At 38.3% G+C, this 20,442-nt stretch overlaps 1 protein-coding gene across 1 annotated transcript; it reads left to right on the top strand.

Moving 5' to 3' along the window:
* Window positions 1-2,065: 2,065 nt before the first annotated feature.
* On the top strand, window positions 2,066-18,361 carry tars1 (threonyl-tRNA synthetase 1). Its single transcript, XM_036598535.1, has 19 exons — window positions 2,066-2,250; window positions 3,060-3,143; window positions 3,936-4,126; window positions 4,527-4,650; window positions 5,385-5,506; window positions 6,642-6,759; window positions 6,873-6,937; window positions 7,038-7,116; window positions 7,405-7,551; window positions 10,295-10,393; window positions 11,676-11,842; window positions 12,147-12,309; window positions 12,822-12,959; window positions 13,162-13,239; window positions 13,331-13,431; window positions 13,706-13,810; window positions 13,969-14,041; window positions 15,258-15,372; window positions 17,612-18,361. Exons 1-19 carry the CDS (start codon window positions 2,191-2,193, stop codon window positions 17,758-17,760), a joined length of 2,178 nt encoding a protein of 725 aa, XP_036454428.1. The 5' UTR covers window positions 2,066-2,190; the 3' UTR covers window positions 17,761-18,361.
* Window positions 18,362-20,442: the final 2,081 nt, after the last annotated feature.

A 20,442-nucleotide genomic window follows, 5' to 3' on the forward strand; every position in this document is an offset into this window, starting at 1 on the left:
TCCATCTTCTTGTTTGTGTGTGAAGTGTGGTCATGCATGCATGTGCATGTGTGTATGTATTGTGTTGTGTTTAAGGGAAACACTCAATTAGTCTAATACAGAGTGACTTCCCATTGAAAAGTATTGAAATCTCTTAGATAGCACACACTCTTTGTGTGTTTTGTGTGTTTGTGTAAGGTGATAATTAAAATGTTGATGGTGAGTTGTTGAGATAATGGTCCATTTCATCACTTCATGAGAAGCTGAGATGAGCAGAACATTAATTTTTTCATGAAAATATGTACAATTTACAAAAAAGTACCTTTTCTTTTACCAAAAACTAAATAAAATATATATAATACAGAAATTGAACACTGTAGCCAAACCGTTTGACCAATTTCAATTTTGTTTTCAAATTTGCACCCAGTGAGCCTCTAAGAACCGCTGTGCCAACAGAAATTTTTTACTTCCAATATGGGCATTAATGGGTTAATCACTCTAGCCATGAATTATGGTTTCTACTGTGTAGTGAAACCCTTCTCATTAGTACTGTCTTCAGGTTGCTAAAGTATCAGTGTTTCACAGTGTTTTTAGAAACATGGCCACTCAGGATTTTAAATTAATAAAAGTTCAGACGGAAATCTCTCTAAATTCTGGTAAGCTTGGCATTTTGGTAATTATTTTGGTAAAGTAACTTGGTAATTATCATTATTATGATTTAATATTCCAACTGGGGTGTGAAATTACCCATTGCTATAAACAAAGGTAGCTAAACTGATTTAGCCATAATACCACCCCCCCATATGACAGTCATATGAGATCATGGCTTAGACGACAATGTCTTCCCATGACGTTGCTCATTTAAAATACTTTTAAAAGAGAAATGGCTCTTTTTTTTCAAACGTTATCACATAATTAAATGGTTAAGATATAAACAAAGTCATTCAGAGTGGTTTGGTGTGAAATGCTGCATTCTTGACAAACTTACCAAGTTGGAGTTTTTCCACAGTGCTAGTGATAGGAACCAGACGTCTACAGAGTTGAATGCCTCTAAAAGCTACATAACAGAAAGTTATTAAACAAAAAAGTTATGAATACAACGCCTGATGCCTGAGACAGTGAGTGTGATTACATGCACTTAATAATGGGATCATAATCAGATTTATGAGATGTACAGGAGGGGCGCTGTAAGGCAGAATAGTCTCCAGAGAATTTTTTTTTTCTTATTTTCCATTATTTTACCACCATCAACATATGTTTAAAAAATCAGAAGACACGTGTAGGTTTACTGGTGGTTTAGGATAGTAAATAATATGGCTATACTTGTGTTGCAGATATAGCGACCCCTGTTTCCTATCAACACCACTGCAAAGAAATCTGAATCTGTAACTTTCATTCAACCATTTCATATCAAACCACTCTGAATGACTTTTACATCACAGCAACGGAATTATGCCAAATTCTTTGAAAAACCGGTGGAATTCCCCTAGGTTTTTGGGAAAACTCTCCAAAACAAGCTACATGCCTTTAGTTCCATGAAAACGTTAGTTTAAAGAGCTTAATTTACCTGTTTTACAATCTACTGTTCGTAACGCGGCCACTAGGCGCTCAAACACTGCGTCGTTTCACTGAGACGCCAACGGTGCGGTGTACAGCCAAGTAATTGGTTGCAACCTGCTGTCAATCAAAGAAACCCCGCCCACTACAGCAACGTTGCATGTGGCGAAAAGCCGTTCAATACAGTTTACAGAACCATTACAGAACTGGCCAATGAATCGAAGATTCACTAACTCGTTGATTCACAAGGCAAGCCGGACCTACATCATTCCACACTCTTCTAGTCTACAGGCGGGGCTGCATTTACAGATGAACCAACAACGGACAAGACATGCAACCGAAGTTATCCTTACATGTGATACTGTATAGTATGATTCAATTAAATTATGAAAAATACTCCAATTTTGTTAGAAGACCTCTCACACATCGTATCATTCAGAATGTTAAACCAGTTGGACTTGTGAATCGGTTCGACCGGTTTACTGAGAAGAACCGATTCAACGAAATGATTCGTTCACGAGGCGGATGTCGCTAGTTGCATCAGCATTGACTACGCTGTTGTATGCCGGTACGGGTGAAGAGGTGGCTAAGACTGCACAAAATTGCTGTTTGTAGGGTCTTCTTGTATTATTCGTTTATTTCTGTCTTCCCACGATGGCGGACGAGGCTGTTACTGAACAAATAAAAGGGCTGCAAGTCGGCGAAGGCAAGCAGGTAGTTACCGCTAAAGCCAACGTCCTTACACAGTCGGGTTAGCCTGCTAGCTAGCTAACATGCTTCATTCAGTTCACGCTGTCATTGACAGACGTTAGCCTAGCTAACTCCAACATTACCACAAACTAACGATCTGTTTATTCTCGCCAGGTTAATAGTAAGTTAGAATCTACATTGTAATCTGTCATACCGATATTAAGACATAAGAACGTTACATATAGTCGAATTTAAGGTCCATAAATGGCTGGAAACCACTGTCAGCTTCTCCTTTTTTCTAATGGATGTAATGTTTGGGTTAACTTAACCTTAAAAGTCCAAAAAAACTTTATTCTTATAGGAACGTTTTTAAAAAGCCCATCTTTTCTTACTTTTTATAGCCAAAGAACTCAACGTAATATTAATGTTAGTATTAATATTATATGTGAATGTTAATATGTGTATGTTACTATATAACAACATACATGTATATATTATTTCTGTCGTTCTGTTTTTTAAACATTTATGCAGTGCAAGATTAACTTAAGATTGACTCAAACTCACACATTTGCTGAGCGTATTTTTGATCTAGTTTATTTTTTATAAAAGTCAGTGCATACTCTGTAGGCATTACTCTTTAATTGGTAGATGAAGTTTTTGTCCGTCTACCACTTCACTCTTATTTAATTAATATGAGGAGTCACTACTGTAATCAGAAAGCAACAGTTTCAGGTGACTAACACTTCTCCTTGTTATAGGTGGAGTAGCATATTTACTCTGCAGAGCCGGTAGTTGTATTCACTCACATTCCTTCACCTATTTATCTCTCTCAGGGTGGAACACCAGACAAGGCTGGCAAAGATGGAGCAAAAAAGAAGAACAAAGGAGCTGGAGGAGACACGAGCGGCAGAACTGAGGTAGCTAGCCCTGGAACAGTATCTGTGGCTCGGCTTTTGCTGGCTGACCAAACAAATTCTCAGGTTGATTGATGTCGTTCGTTGATGCCAGTTTGGTTTCAGTTTTGCAATCTTAAAAGCATAATTTTGTTGTTTTAAGTAACTTTGTATCACTGAAACGGTAGTTTATAAGTGAAAGATAGAGACATTTTTGGCTTAGTGTCAGTTGGTCAGTGTGTCAGCTCGGAAATCACATTATGATCTCTGAGCTAGCTGAATATTTTGCTTGTTCTTAGGTGGGGGTGTGGTTAATGTTATATTTCCCCACCCACTGGTGCATGGTGATGTAATCAGAAAGATGTTTTTGAGTTTTGTCATATTAAACCTGTACTTAATTTAATGAGGAACACTAACACGTTTAACAACAACAACGTTCACAGTGTACAAGACTGGCATTTTCAAATGGTGTCAGAGATAAAAGACAAAAATTGCTAGGTTTTCTTAAGACAGTAGAAAAAAGGTAGGCTTTGATCTTTTGCTGTCGGATGCCTTCACTGGTATATTGTGTTTCAGGAGGATCCTTTCAGACCTATATGAGAATTATTATAACAGGTGTTGCCGTAACAAGTCTTACATTTGACATATCTGTGTTTGGGTCTCCTTATAGTACTTCTAGAAGGCGTAGAGGATATTATTCCCATAATGGTGACTGTAATTCCACAAACCAGCCTTCTACCTTCAACATTTCATGACTGGGATTAAGAACTTTTATTTTCTGGGCATTATGAGTATATGTTCCTCTCTTTCCCATAGCTCAGTCCCCCACCTCAATATATAGATGATCGTCTGGTCCTGTACAACAAGCTGAAAGCTGAGCATGATGCTTTGATGGCTGAGAGGGCAGAGAAGGGCAGCAAGCCCATAAAGATCACCCTTCCTGATGGAAAAGTAGTGGATGGAGAGTCCTGGAAGACCACACCATACCAGGTCGCCTGTGGCATCAGGTTAGAGAAATATGGCCAAAAAGAAATTATTCTTTTTAGTTATGATCCTTTGGGAAACAATTCATGTGCATTTTGGATTTTCACATTTCACCATGATTTTGGTTTGATTCAGAATTATTTTGCAAAATAGACTGAACACAAATACACAGTAGCAGAAAATAGCCAGATGATTTTATTTTGGCCATAAAAGGAGTGCATACTTTATAATCAGTTACACACTTGAGTGGTAATGAACAAAGATGATTGAGCTTATAATAATTTGACCATGGCTTAATTAATGTCAGTGTTTTAGTTCAGAGTCAAAAGGAGTTTTACAGAGTTTATATATGGCTGATAGGATCTTTGTGTGATGTAATCTAAGTTTATATTTTCTGTGCTCTGTCAAACCATCAATACACAGCCAAGGCCTCGCTGATAACACTGTGATTGCCAAAGTGAACAATGCTGTGTGGGACCTGGACAGACCATTGGAGGGAGACTGTAGTCTGCAGCTGCTGAAGTTTGATGATGAGGAGGCACAAGCAGTAAGTCCACAGTAGTTCACCATTTCTTTTTTCCAATGTGCTTTACAGCTGAGTGTTTTAGATTAGTCATAAGTTGGACTTGTCACAAGCAATAGTTGCTCATTTCTCCATGGAACAGCAAAAACATTATACTTAAAAATGATTTATTACATTTCAGTATAATTGAAAATGAAACAAGTCTCTTGTGTGCAGGATTCAAGGAGTGAAACATGCATTTTTTAAGGCATTTGTAACATTTTGAAGCCTGATAAGGCACTGATGCAGCGATCTGATTCACTGGATGCACTGATATTGACCTTATTAAATGGATCACGTATTGGCCAAACGTGACCGATCCACTGCAGATACTGTTTCTTAGACACAGTAGATTGGCAAATTGTCCAAAACATGATTCTAATAAAATTCTCACTTGTGTATTTTAATTAATGGAGTGATCTATGGACAGCTAATAATTAAGAATGATCACATTACATATAAACCTGTTTGTTTAAGGACATGAAACAAGTGTTTTTTTGCAAACACGAAATGCACCGTGTGTTTCTCTCCAAAGAGGTGCAGCATCAGTAACATCAGTAAACAGCTGTTGACTGTCTGTGCCTGCTTATTGACTTCTATTATAGTTGTGTCTTTTAGGTAAATAGGTTTTCTGACACTGTTACTTTTAAGTAACGATTTCAGTGACTGTGGATTGACACCTTCAAATGACATCACTACTGTATTCATTTTAACTTTAGGTCTACTGGCACTCAAGTGCCCACATTATGGGGGAGGCCATGGAGAGAATCTTTGGAGGCTGCCTGTGTTACGGACCCCCCATCGAGAATGGCTTCTACTATGACATGTATCTTGAAAATGAGTAAGTTGGAATTAATATTTTTGAGTATTAGTATTCTTCTTATGTTCCACATAACCATAGCAATGTACACATTTCTGAACAGACTGTATGTAGGGGTATTATAAAGAATCATGTTTAACAAAGAAACCTCTCAACTCATTTTGATTTTTCAAAGTCATATAAGAAGTGTTAATTCTTCAGTTGTTTCTTTCAAACCTTAATTCAAAATTACAAAAGGGATACGTAGTAAAAATACAAAAAGCTTAGAGCGACAGGAGGTTCAGAGTGTCCGGGTAGATTAATAGAAGACCTACATGTAATTTTTTTTTCAGTAAGATTTTAAAATGGATTTATTTCTTCACAAGCCTGCTTCAGATCAGTTTAACACATAGAGTGACACAGTAATTTAGCAGTTATTTTAATAGTTCTTTTTTGACACAATTTCTGGCACTAATGCTGAAAAAAGTTTCCATTCAGTCTGTCTTAACACTTTTTCGATTTCCTACAGCTGAGAGAATGTAGCATACTTTGCATAGCATTTATATGGAGGCAAATTGTTAGTCAGGTGTTTACCAGCTAGTCTGATAACCATTGTGAACGAAATATGTGACAGGGCCTGAATAGTGAGTAGGATTTTGAGTTGCATTCCATTCTCTTGCCACAAGGTCAGGTTTTTAAGTCTAATGAATTCATTTGTCAGTGGTTGAATATTAAGTAGATGCTTAAGAAATTACAATTTCAAAGAGCATTCTGCCAGTCTGTTTGAATAGAGTTTGAAGAGATTGGTTATAAACAATTTTATTTGACCTTTTGTTTGACTGGGAGCTTTTCCTCTGGCTTCAAATTAGTGTGAGGGAGGAAATAATAAGTGCTGTTATTTTCTTACTGAAAGCCAATTTATGCTAATGATATTCTAGGAGATGATTTGACTGTCAAGCTGCACCTTGTTCGTGGTTTAGATGTGTCAGTTCCAGAACAGGTACTCCAGAGTGCCAAATGAGGTGACTGGTAATGGAGAAAGTTTGCTGCGTTGGTGGCAACCAGGAGATGTTTGGCATTTTTTTTCACCGCTTTCTGGGTTTATTTATTTATTTGCAGGACTTATGTTTATTCATGAATGCTGAACTGTTTCTATCTTATTCTTTCTCTCCCTCAGAGGTGTATCGAGTAATGACTTCCCCTGTCTGGAGAACCTGTGTAAGAAGATCATCAAGGAGAAGCAGCCCTTTGAGAGGCTGGAGATAAAGAAGGAGACTCTGCTGGAAATGTTCAAGGTAGGAGCTTTGCCTTTTTCTGAGGGGGAAAATGGAACCTGTGAAAGGGCACCTATGCTGAGGCACCTTAAAGTTTGATGCCAGTAAAGTTTTTGCTTCTGGGTCATCCACAGTACAACAAGTTTAAGTGCAGGATCCTGAATGAGAAAGTTACCACCCCAACAACTACCGTTTACAGGTAGGACTGTGATAGAACTTCTCTCATACATTCACCATGGTACTGTTTACTGAACACCTAATGATGTGGACCGTTGTTTTTTTTTTTTTCTTCTGTGAAGGTGTGGCCCCTTGATTGACCTGTGCAGAGGGCCCCATGTAAGACATACCGGAAAGATCAAGGCTTTGAAGATCCATAAGGTACAGACTTACCTTTTGATGTGATGATGTTGGTCTTTTCATGATGTGTTCACACAATAAAAAGGAAACTGGATTTTTCAATTGGTGTACAAAAATAAAAATTGAAAAAATGGGCAGACTGTGTTTTGATTTGACAGTGACCATCTGCTCAATTAATTTTTCCAATAAATCGTTTCTGGTCACCAGCATTATTGAGGTCCTGCTGCTTATATGGAACTGTGCCCATGATACTTCAGTAAAGTTATTATTGTCTAACTGCTGACCCTTCAACATTTCTGGCTGCTACAGAACTCCTCCACATACTGGGAAGGTAAGGCGGACATGGAGAGCCTACAGCGAGTCTACGGTATCTCGTTCCCTGACCCCAAGATGCTGAAGGAATGGGAGAAATTCCAAGAGGAGGCCAGGAACAGGGACCACCGCAAACTGGGACGGGTATGGATTTGCTTACGTATGATTTATGCATACTTGTTTCTTGCTTAGTCTCATGGCACCAGATGTAATCAGCGTTCCTATGGATTCTTAGAATGTAATATAAAGTCTTAAAACAGATATTGGAAATTTCAGGTAATAAAATATCTGATGATGTCTTATTTTGTAGTATTAGTTACTAAAATGAGGGATGTCAAATTATGGTTTAATAGGTCAGGTATCTGCTAAAGTAAGCTTGATCCAGTCCAGATCCTTTGTTTCATTTTTGCTCTCTTTGCGCTGCCGCTGCTGAGTTGCCTTAAACAGATATTATTCCACTACCTGCAGTGGTGAGGAGCTTTTAGCTTTTTCAGAAGGTAACAAAGCATTTTAAATGTCTGCTGTGTTAAACTGTTGTGCAGAGGAAGCCTAAACCGTGTAATATTTGCAGTTCCAGTGTTCGTCTAAACTTGGCTTTGTAAAATGTAAGCACACAGCTAGACACTCTTTTTTGTATCTTGCTGTGGGCAATGCCACCAAAACCGTGTATCAAATACACTCACTATGTTTTAAGTCTCAAGTCATGAGCAGTTACAAACAAACCTACCACAACAATGTTGTGCCTTCGACCGCTTGCTCCATTTCTGGTTTAACTACTGCGCATACATTAGAGCAGTATGCACTCAAAGCATGTTCACCACCTTAGAAATGTTTATTTCATATTTGAAGTCCAGTGAAACTAAAGCTGTTCAGAGTGTATAATACTTTCAATATAAGAAAAAAAATTAAAGTCACTGTTATACACATAATCAAATCAGTCAAGGTGTTTTGAAAACATAGGCTAAAAAAACATATCACTCCAGAATGTCACAGTATGCACACGCTAAAGTGAACTGATTTCACTGTAGGATTAATTGGCAGAGGCCCATACTTAATATTAAAAGACTCAAATCACATTGGACCAAACACAAATTGAGACATCCCTAATTAAACTGTAGGATGATACCAAAAGGCTGTCAAAAACTGAGTCATCTTGTTTATTAAACTAGTCCAGAACAGTCCACCAAGTAAAAATATACAGTGTACAGCAGTCCTGTGGTCTAAACTGACCACCTGTGAACGACTAGAGGACAGGAGAACACTGAAAAGACCATGTAAAGGTAGTGCCAATCTATTTGAATATATTTGTAGGTTTGAGTGTGCAGGCAGTTATGTGGTGGAAATGAAATAATTATTGTTATACTGAGGTCTTAAAAAGAGGGGAAGTGTTTGCGTAGACTTGATGGCAGCAGATTTAGCCACGTTTCACTACCAAAATTTTAGAGAATCACTATGAAATAGGACGTGTTAGGTGTTATATTCAAACATGGGGTCATGACCATTATGTTATTGCTTACAGTCACTCATATTTTTTCATTAATATGCTAAAAGTGAAATTCTTAGGACTGGGAGATGTTGGGAGATGTCTTCTACCAAAGACACACTTCGTGGTATTACACACTAGCGGCAACAGTGCTGCTGTACTGCCAATAACTCCTCTGTGACACAATTTCTCTCCATCGTCTACTGTTTTGTCCCCGGCTGTGAAGAACAGCAAAACCCTTTTTACTGTGAACCCATTTTCCAGACACTCATTAAGCCCTGACCTATAGGATTTCCAATAGAACCACCATTAACATTAGTCCAGTTTATCCCAGGTCTGAGTTCAGTGTTTGTGTGGGGGAGAAAAACGAACCTCAGTAATGAAATGGCCCGCCGTATCGAACAGTTGGTAACAAAAAGGTGGACAGTGTGAGACAGGAGAGGCTGCCAGAAGCTAATGTAATAGTAATATGCTTTGCAGTGTATTAAACCACACTGATAAACTTTTAAAGGAATGAAAAGTCACATTTACACTGTGTCCCTCTTACTCCAGCCAAGACATGTCTGGTGTCCAAAAACCTAAAGAGCTTTGCACACCAGATTGTCTTTAACATTTAACATGATTTAACATTGGTCTGTTTTATTTTGCTGAAAATAATTTATTTTTCAAAAAAAATTTTTTGTGAATTCTTCAATTTGTCCTAACAGCCACACCTCACTCATTTGGAATGTGTGAGATTTGTCACACAATAAAAATGATTTGTTAGATGCTGCAGTGATATTAGTACTACAAAGCCCAATTTTGTGATAATGCTGTCCAAATATTGCATTGTGCAGTCCTGCTAGGTGCACTAATGACTCAGGCTGTAATCTGGCCACAATCTGATTTGAGCTGTGGTGTGTGGAGACTCCCTGTGCTCCTGTGTCCTCTCTATTAACCACCGATGAGTCTGGTGGGGGGTCTGTGTGGGGAAAGCTGGCAGATGCCTGTCTCCTTAATGTGCCATCTGCCAGCGGGCACACCGATGGGCACACAGGGAGCGCTTTGTTACAACAAAACAGAGAGAGCTAATCAGACATGCCTGACTGTGTTCCTCCTGTGTTCCTTTTTCTACCTCCTTTCTGCTACTTCTTTCTTCTTGTCTTTTATTCTCTCTCTCTCTCACCCTCTTGCTTTCTCTCCCTCTGTCCCCTTTTCATTTTCTTTCTGTCTGTCTCTTGCTGTCTCTCCATTTGTGCTTCTTTCCCTTCTCTTCATCTGTCTCTGCCTCTCTCTCTGTTCTCTTTTATTATGTTCTCTCTCTGTTTTTCTCTCTTCCCCCACCCTTCTCATCCTTTTTCACCCTCTCTCTCTATACAGACATATACAAAGACAGTCTTTCTGTTGTTTCCCTTTTTCTTTCAGGAACAGGACTTGTTTTTCTTCCATGACCTCAGCCCTGGTAGCTGTTTCTTCCTCCCAAAGGGAGCGTACATCTACAACACACTGGTGGAGTTTATAAGGGTAAGCTTCCTCTGCTTGTTATCCAGTGTTGATAATGGTCCAGAGCAAATCCTGACGTTTGTGAAACGGGGATATCGGGCTATGCTAAATTACAGTTTTAATGACTGAGAGGTTAGCTTCAGGGGGCAACCACTGAATGTGTCCGAACAAAGCAATGTGTGTTCATTAACTTTGAGCACTGCAGATTTTTTGCTTCTCAGTAGTCTGATGTAAAGAGTACATTATCTTTGCTGCAGGAGTATAAGCATTATTCTCGCCAGTTTATTTTTACCCAACAGTATTAGAGAGCTAGCCAACAGAAAGTACATTACTGAAACCTCTCCAGTGGTCCATAATGTACTGTGACCTGTATCTTAATATTACTTGATCATTTGTGTAAGCTGATAAGGGTCAATATCAAAACGTATTCTAGCACTAAAGCAAAATCCAACATATCCAACGCCATTTACATAGTTGCTGAATGAAATAGTGTATCAAGTTAGGGCAAGATTAGGCTTTATTCAGTCATCAGTTGCTCCCTTAACTTTTAAAACAATGAAATATGTAGTCATACCACAGCCCTTAAATTGTGTATTGTTGAAGGAAAATACAGCACACCTTGGCATTTTTGTTCATTCTACGATGTTTAGGAATATGGTAGCATTATATGTGGTGCTGTCTAGATCTCATGTGTTTATCTATGCTTTGACCATCTGAGGTTTTGTACTGTAATTTGTAAAAGGATTTGACCATCTGATTTGTATGGATTAAAATCTTTGCAATTTCCCTAAATTCCCACAGATAGCCAGGAATTGAACCATCATAGTCTGGATATTCATTTCGGTATTACACTCAATAACAGACTGACACTCAATAACAACACGTAACATGGCTGTATCTGTTAGCAGATATTATTACATTACTGTGAGGTCAGTTCTCACAGGACTGCTATTTTCAAGGTCAGCCAAATACAAAGGTAATTCATTACATAATTATTACAGTCAGACTTCATGTTGGATTAAAATTATGGGTCTTGTTGTTAATCACATATGTTACCTTCCAGCAGGACGACCCCCACATCTTCTGCTCCGTGGACCTCTTTACAGTACCTCTTCATGTAAAACTAATCCAGCTCCAACAGTGTCTCTGCTGTCATTATAATGCTTCCCAAAGCCATTGAGCACATTGATATCTATTCCAAATTATGATCAGTGTTTCACTGTGGAGATACATGGATTTTTAAGATAGAAGCTATGATCTGGTTAGGGTTAGGTTTGTGACATCACCTTTGTCTGATCTACAGAGTGAGTACAGGAAGAGGGGGTTTCAGGAAGTGGTCACTCCAAACATGTACAACAGCAAGCTTTGGCAGACCTCCGGCCACTGGCAGCACTACAGCGAGAACATGTTTTCCTTTGAGGTGGAGAAGGAGATCTTTGCCCTCAAACCCATGAACTGCCCTGGACACTGGTATGAGCTTATTGTATTGCATAGTGATAAACAGATAGTAAATATAGTAAAAATTCCCACAAGCTCTTATGGAAAATTATACAGTGTCAAGATACGTATCACATTTGTTACTATACATGACCAATCATACAAGAAATAAACTGGTGCAGCTGTGTTGTAGCTTTTAACTGTACATCACAATTTGTTTTTATAAAAATGAATACAAACTGTAAGATGGATGCATGAATGCCCTTTTGCCACAAAAGTTAGTATGTAAGCTTAGTGCAGTTAATACACTGCATCTTCTAACTCGTCTTCTCTGCAGTCTGATGTTTGACCATCGGCCACGCTCTTGGAGAGAGCTGCCTTTGCGGCTGGCTGATTTCGGGGTCCTGCACCGTAACGAGCTCTCCGGAGCCCTAACCGGTCTGACCCGCGTCCGCCGCTTCCAGCAGGACGACGCCCACATCTTCTGCTCCATGGACCAGGTGCGCCCCACAGATCCACCCACATACTGCTTTTTTTCTTCTTAAATATTTTAAGGGGGAACAATTTGTTTATTTCATGATGGTGATACAACATTAGGTCTCTCAACTCAGAGATTAAATGCTTCTGATATTTTCTAGTATAGATATTTGGTGTTTTTTGAGCTGCTTAATATGGAAATTGATCTCCAGTGAGTAGCAAAAATCGATGACAGAACTTGATGGTTGAGAACAAGATCTGAAATACTTTTGAACTTCTTTGTTCTTTTAATCTTGTTGCTCACTACAGGATTTGTTTCTCCAGTATCTACAGCCTTATTACCAATGACACGTCTCATATTCTCATAGTTGTATGCAAAAGTTTTGGCGCCCCACTCAAATTACATTTTGTTCATGTCTTAAGTGAAAATAAGTTAACACATCCTCCACAGAGAACACACTTTATGGAATTTTTAGTGTATCATAAATGTTTGGAGTCATTCTTTAATTAATTGTTGAAAACTTCAATCAATCAGATTGAGTCAGAGATTAAGGGCTGTCTGGACTTCTTACGTGCTGTGTACAACGTGTTCGGCTTCACCTTTAAACTGAACCTCTCCACCAGACCAGAGAAGTTCCTTGGGGAACCAGAAGTGTGGGAGCAAGCTGAGAAGGTAAAGTTGGAAATCAGCTCAGTGCTACTGACAGCTTAACCACTGTCAACAATAGATAAACTTTAAGGAATCAAACTAATTTGTATTGTAAACACTGATCATTTTTAAACAGTTAAAATAATAGTTGTACATTCCAAAAGGAGTGGCAGATGGTGCTCTAACATTCATAAACAACACTTTTTCTGTCCTCTGGCTTCTACAGCAACTCGAAAACAGCCTGAATGAGTTTGGTGAGAAGTGGGTGTTGAACCCAGGAGATGGTGCTTTCTACGGACCCAAGGTAACAACTGTCTTCGGACATTAACTCAGACACTGAATTCACAATATATGAACTAGCTTCTTATTTTTGTATGTTAATCTGTATGTTTCAGATTGACATTCAAATTAAGGATGCTATTGGCAGATACCACCAGTGTGCCACTATTCAGCTGGACTTTCAGCTACCCATCCGTTTCAATCTAACCTTTGTCAGGTAAACTACAACCTATATTTTTTCAGACCTAATGGTTTATTATTATTGCATGCCTTGCTGCCAATACATCTTATTACTTGTCACTTTCTTACTCATGTTCCTTACCCATTTTCATCAGTATCTTAAAATCTATAGTTTAATCCTGTAACAACTGCAACAGTGACACCTTTTGGTTGCCTGATATTATTACACGCATGTGTACAGGCACTTGACCTTTGCTATTGACTCTGAAATCATTTAGTCTCCACTTACCTGTTAATGTCTCTTTCTACAGTCCTGATGGAGATGATAAGAAGAGGCCAGTGATCATTCACAGAGCCATTCTGGGTTCTGTGGAGAGGATGATTGCCATCCTGACAGAAAACTACGGTGGGAAGTGGTATGTACTAATAAGACAAATCATGCTAGACTGCATGCAAGACTGCAGTGTCCTGAATTATTGTTGCAGTTATGAATATAAACAGTTTTAATCGACATATCTAAATTAAAGCTTATGGTGACTAAAAAATGTTACTTTTTTCTTTTTTTTTGGGTTAGGCCTTTATGGCTTTCTCCACGTCAGGTTATGGTTGTGCCTGTTGGACCCACTTGTGAAGAGTACGCCCAAAGGGTAAAGTTATTAATTGCTTAGTTATTTGTTCATAATCATGAATGTACTTTCATAGTCATCCAATAACATTTACATTCAATTTACATTACATTCTGTTTTAACAGTTTCAAGTCTGTATTTTTGTCTTGTCCTTTATTTGGGTTGTTCAGTGTAAAAATTACAAAGATTTTCTTTCAACAAAAGTTTCATCTAATTCATATTATTTAAAAAACATCTGCTTTTAAACACAAACATGGTATTGATTGATAGTGTAGAATCTGTTCTTTTTACAGAATTTCCAGTTGTATTAAAATTTAAAACTTTTAAAACTGCATCACCAATATGCCATCTTGAGTCTCGGAAATCATTGTCAACCGTGAAAACTAAGCATCGGGGTGCTGTCAATCAAGTGGGTGTTGCGTTTGGGTGGTATAAAGAAGTATAATGCTTTTTTGCCATTACATCCTGTGTTATTGTAAAATTGAAAAAATCATTAAAATGAAAGTATAGTTTTACCAAATAGGCAAGGACAGTGCACAATTTTTAATACACCATTCAATAAATGTCAAATGATCTATCTAACAGTTTATAAACAGTGCGTATAAACAAGTATGTATGTGTGTGTGTGTGTATATATATATATTATATATATATATATATATATAGCTTTATACACATACCACTATTTTTAAGGTTCACACACCAGCGCCGGTGCTTAGCACTGTTCAGTTTCTCAGTGTATTATGGCGCGGCACGAAGCATTTTGTCATTACTATGTTTAAATTAAAGCCACATTGACACAACGCTCTGCTACGCGATGCTATGTGACAGTGCATCCAGTGTGAGGTGGACTTCACTTTTTTCCTGAGGTTTTTCCTGCCTCTGACTTTTCCCCTCTTTCTGTAAGGACCACCCATCGGTGAGCTCCCACCAGTCATTGATCCCTCCGAAATGTATGGGTGGAATGTAATCATTTGGCCATCCAGACATGGAACAGATATTTGACCTGTCATAATTTGAAATTCCGTCATCATTTCTAAATACTGTTTTCATTTTTAAGTACTGTGGTATACTGTATTACTGTTACACAGCTCCAACACTAGTTAATATTAATATAACATATGAACACAAGAAACATGTTCAGGCACTCATTATTTTTTCTGTATTGTTACATCATTACACCCCTAGCATGTGCACAACAAGGTTAATGGCAAGTATGTACGTCTTCCCTATTTAGGTTCGTGAGGAGTTCCACAGTGCTGGCTTGATGACAGATGTAGACTTGGACCCAGGCTGCACTCTAAATAAGAAGATCAGAAATGCGCAGTTGGCTCAGTACAACTTTATCTTGGGTAAGTGATTAGATGCATCTCCTCAGTAGGTCAGAAAATTAACACTTCCCCAGGTCTATGAATCATAGTCTACACTGTTTAGAATTCTGATGATGAACTGAAAGTTGAATTTGAGCAGAATTGTAAGCTGGAATATTTGTATTCTTCTTGAGGAGTTTTTCCTTGGTTGGGCTATTTTGAAGAACGAGACATTAATACATGCCAGACTACACATGGACTAGCAGCTCTAATTGCTTTTTGTAAAACTTGGAAAGCAAAGGCTGAATCATGGACTCTAAACTGGCAAGCCTTCACTTGCTTGTAGTAATCCACTGATTATCCTCCCCTTGCAGATTGCACTATGTTCTGCTGTTTTCACACATTGTAGTTTGAAAAATGGGCATCCGTTTGAAATAAAGTTGAGTTCCAACAGTTGGTATTTGTAGCTTTATCAAAGACGAAAACTTTGTTTTGTGATAGTGTACTCAGTATGAGCTGATCTACAGCCAATGAGACATCCTGCAGGGTTTTCATGAATGTGAACTTTTAGGTAGAATTTGACTGTTCTTGTTGATTAAAGACCAGCAACATATACCAAACCCCTAATCTTCATCCAGCAATGTTAACTTCATTGTTTTCATTATTATGTGCCACATGAGTCTTTTTAGTGAAGTGTTGATATAATAGAAAAGAGCATCTTCACATCTGGGTGGTTTATGGTGATAAATTGTCACTTTGTCTCACAGTGCTTTTCAGAGCATATTGTGGATATCATTAGTATCAATGAAACATTCATTCTATTCATAGATTTTTATAGTATTTTTTTAAATATGGCACTACTGTGTCTGTTCCAACTTATCAAACCTCAGAAAAATTAAATATTATGATGGAAATTGTGTATTGTGAAAACGTCTTGGAGTATTGTGATGTTGTGCCAAATAGCCCACCCTGTTTGCGCTAGTTGCATTAGGTCTCAGTAAATGCGATTACATTTCATTTAATAATGCAATAACTGCAGAAAATCAGATTGTCAGTAATTTGTTCAATGCGTTTACATGCAGTTGGATAATCAGATAATGGGAAAACTCTGGATCTACATGAGTCAGGCAATAACAGATTTCTGCTTTCCAACCCACCAATAAACTCAGAATAAGAAGGACGTGAGAAAATTCTAATTTCATGCTGTAGGTTTTTTTTTTATTTAAACTGGAAGTCACTTTACCAGCAAGAATATACAGCATCTAGAAGATGAAGAATATTCACATTTATAATTTCATGAAGCACATAGTTTGTTTCAATATCACTCCAAAAGTGTTTTGTTGCCATTTCATAGGTGCTGTGTAGATTGCTGCTTGCTACCCTCTGTTTGCGCACTTGCACAGACTAAGAAAAACTGATTACTAATCTGAAATCCAGATCTCTGTATTGGATTTTTTGAAATCCGAAAGCAGCCTTAAATCGATCTAAGAAATCGGAGCGTGCTGTTCACTTGACCACTTCAATAACCAGATAACTGCCTAAAATCCAATAATGACAATTATTTGTATGTGAAATGCACTCCATGTTGCATAATATCCATAATATACAATATTAGACCCCTTCTGATAACTCTTTCACATGATCCAAGAATATCCACTTGGATCACTAAGAGCTTGGACAGACACTATAATCATGAAACAAATTGTAATAGTTTGAAATAGACATAATAAATAAGATGTACAGTTTTCTTCTTACCCCAAATGTAGCCAACGAGTCAAGACATATTTGGTGTCTGAAATTTACTTCTTTATTTTTGCACTGGAACTGTAGCTAACAGTTAATGGAAGTATATATTCCACCATTAGCTTTGTAGAAACTGCATGTCTGACAGTGCTCAAATATGCCTCAGACTGCCTTGAGCGTTTAAGCGATCTCAAACAGACTTGCTTATGTGGTTTCTGACTCTGCATGACGTACTTTTGTTCATTTTTATTGACATAGTATGTGGCATAGCTAAAAACTGTTCTAGCAGACGTCTTAGAGCTGGAATTTTGTTCAGATTTTGTCTGCTTTTTGAAACAGCACCAGATATGTTGGCTGGTGGACTGTATTTCAAGTAAGGAGAAAATTATGTAAATTTGATTGCCAGACTGTCGTTTTAAATGATGGTTTATTTACTTTTGGATCTTGCTATAAATCTAAAGTGCATTGTGCAGTTGATTCAAAAGTTACTATATTAGGATGTTTTAACCTTTCTTTTCCTGTCCAATTTCATGTTCAGTGGTGGGCGAGAAGGAGAAAATAAGCGATACGGTGAACGTCCGCACTCGGGACAACAAGGTCCACGGGGAGAGGAGCCTGACAGAATGCATGGAACGCCTGAAACAACTGAAGGCATCGAGAGCCCGCAATGCTGAAGAGGAATTCTGAGCCTATCGGCTGTCTGACATGGAGAAGTTCAGGATCTCAGGGATGGGACATTACATGCTGAGGCTGTGGGCAAAACTGTCATTGCAGAAAGTAAATAATGTTGCTTTACTGCTACTGGATCCATCATGCTCTGATGATGCCTCTGCTCACAGACTGCAGCTAACAGCAGCTGTGGTAGTTGGCAGCTCTCAAGCACTTAATAGTACTTATAGATTTAGTTGTTCAACAGTAATGAAGAAATTGCCTCTATGTCTGTAGAAAGTGATTTAAATTGTGTCCTGCAGGCCCAGCTGGTAATCCATCCCTGAGAAAACCATAGTTAAATCACAACTATTACACATTTTGCATCAAAAAGTTGTTTTCTTCTATGGAACCAAATGGTAGTCTCAGAATCTGTCATGTAAAATCCTTCAAATGAAATGTTTTTGGACGGGATGCTCTGGGAAATGTTCTTTTTTTGTCAAATTGCTGTAGTCATGCTGTAGTTATTTGGAAAGGGACTTTCTCCTCTTGTCTCTTTTTGTACACCTGATTATGATACTGTAAATTAGCAGTCTTAAAGGTCTTATGCAAATGAAATAAATCTTATTCTTCCAATGTTTACTTGTAGTGGTTTGAATGTGTGTGCTTAGCTTAGCATAAAGGCTACACAACCAGGAAGGATCTCCTGTGCTGAGCACAATAAACCAAAAACTCTTTCACTTTCAGTTACTCTGACTGCAGCCATTTGGTTTCTGAGAAATGGTCGAGTGGCCGAGTAATGTAGTGAACAGAGTCGTCTGTTTGGAGACATAATCGAAAGGAGATGAAGAGAGGAGACCCGGAGGAGAACAGAAAGAGCTGAACTCCAATATCGTCGCTCGGAAATACGTTTTTTTTTTTTTTGTGTGTTTGAGCATTTTTTAGTAGTTTAAGGGGAGCCTGCCGCCCAGGAACCCCACAGTGTTTCTGCTTACTCACAAAATGCTACACGAAACCGTCGGCACTTTTACTGAAAACGCTTTAAAACGAGCCTCGGGACTGTAAGGTATGCAGTTTATTTGGAAAGGTGAGTCAAAGTTTTCTTTAAAAAAAAGAAGGTTTTGTCAGCTTTTGCACCGGTACAGGGTTCCTGTGGAACCGCAGAAACAACAGCCGCACCTCAGCTGAAATGAGTAGCCCAACAGCTTATTAAAGGACTTCACAACACCCTGGACTTTTTACTGTAGTGTAAAAAAGTCTGTCTGATACCGTCGTCGTTATAACGTCGACCAAACCAAAGGGAAAGACTACGGGTTCTTATTTAAAGGCGATTCTACAAGGTAGTTGTTTTATATATAATCAGATAAAGCAGTAATAACGTGCTGGGTGAAGGTGTGGTCTTGAACAAGAACAGTGTGAGGACTAAGTGAAACGTTATTATGTGCTAATTACACAGAAAAATAAGTAAATACGATGCAAAGTTTTCTTTCACTTTCACTTTGGCCCGAAGGCTGGCTGAGGTCGACACCCAGCTGTTTTTCAGACAGTCAAGTTTAACCGGGTTTAGTTTGAGGAAGGCGCCGCCACACATGTGGATATATGTGATGATCAGCTCTTTAAACCAGCTCTTTAACCTTTAACAGTTGTTCAGCATAAAGTGCTCATCCAACATTTCTTCTGAAATCAAGTGGGAATTTTGTCCCCACTTTGCTGCAGCGACAGCCTCGACTCTTCTAAAAGGCTTGAATGTCCAGTAAGGAGTCATTTGCAATTCAGCTAATGCTTAGCTAAATTGATAAGAAGAAAAAAAATCAGTTCTGAAAAGATTCACATCACGACACGATGCCACTTCAGATACTTATCTCAAGCATGATCATTGATTTGCATTAGCTGGCTGCCTCTTGTTTGGTTGGCCAGCTGGCATAAAGCAAAACTTTGTAATAGAGCCATGGACACTCAAAGACCCATTTGCATGCTTACAGGGTTCTTTGCATGGTGAAATAGTTCTTCGGATTGATAGAGAATGTGTTGCAAATGGGTTTATATACAACCTTTTGGAAAAGGTTCTATATAGCACCAAAAATGTTTCTTCTATTGTTACGATGACAAGCTTGTAACAATAGACAAACCCTTTTCAAAGGCTTTCTTTATAGACCCATGTGCAACACATCCTTCATCAATCTGAAGAACCATTTCAACATGCCAAGAACCCTGTAAGCATACAAATGGTTCTTTGAATGTTCTTGGTTCTATATAGAACTATCGTCTTTTCTAAAGAACCCTTGGAGAACCATCTTTTTAAGAGTGTAGCGATCCAGTACATAAAGTAGTCATGTGTTAATGCCAGCTTAAAGCACCGCTGACAGTGGTAGAGTGTGCAGTACAATTTTTAGGGTCATTATTACGGGTGAATGCAGGAAATATAATTGTGTATGCAGGTCTCGGTTTTTGGTGGGATAAAAAGTCGGCATCCCTAAGCTTCTTAAAAAAATAATTAATAAATAACTTTTCTAGAAAGGATTATAGCTTAACATTGTGTGGTTCACTTTCTTCCAAAACCCTCTAACCACACAACCGTTTTATTTCTCAATGACAGTTTTCACTTCTGCCATGGAGTTCACAGATGAAGAGAAGAAGTGGCTAGTGAGCATATCTGAAGAGGTAAACGTTTTCTCCTGCATTGATTTCTGCACCCTAAATAGTGAAACAGTATGAATTGCT

This window comes from Colossoma macropomum, unplaced genomic scaffold, assembly GCF_904425465.1.
Source record: "Colossoma macropomum unplaced genomic scaffold, Colossoma_macropomum, whole genome shotgun sequence".
NCBI lineage: Eukaryota > Metazoa > Chordata > Actinopteri > Characiformes > Serrasalmidae > Colossoma > Colossoma macropomum.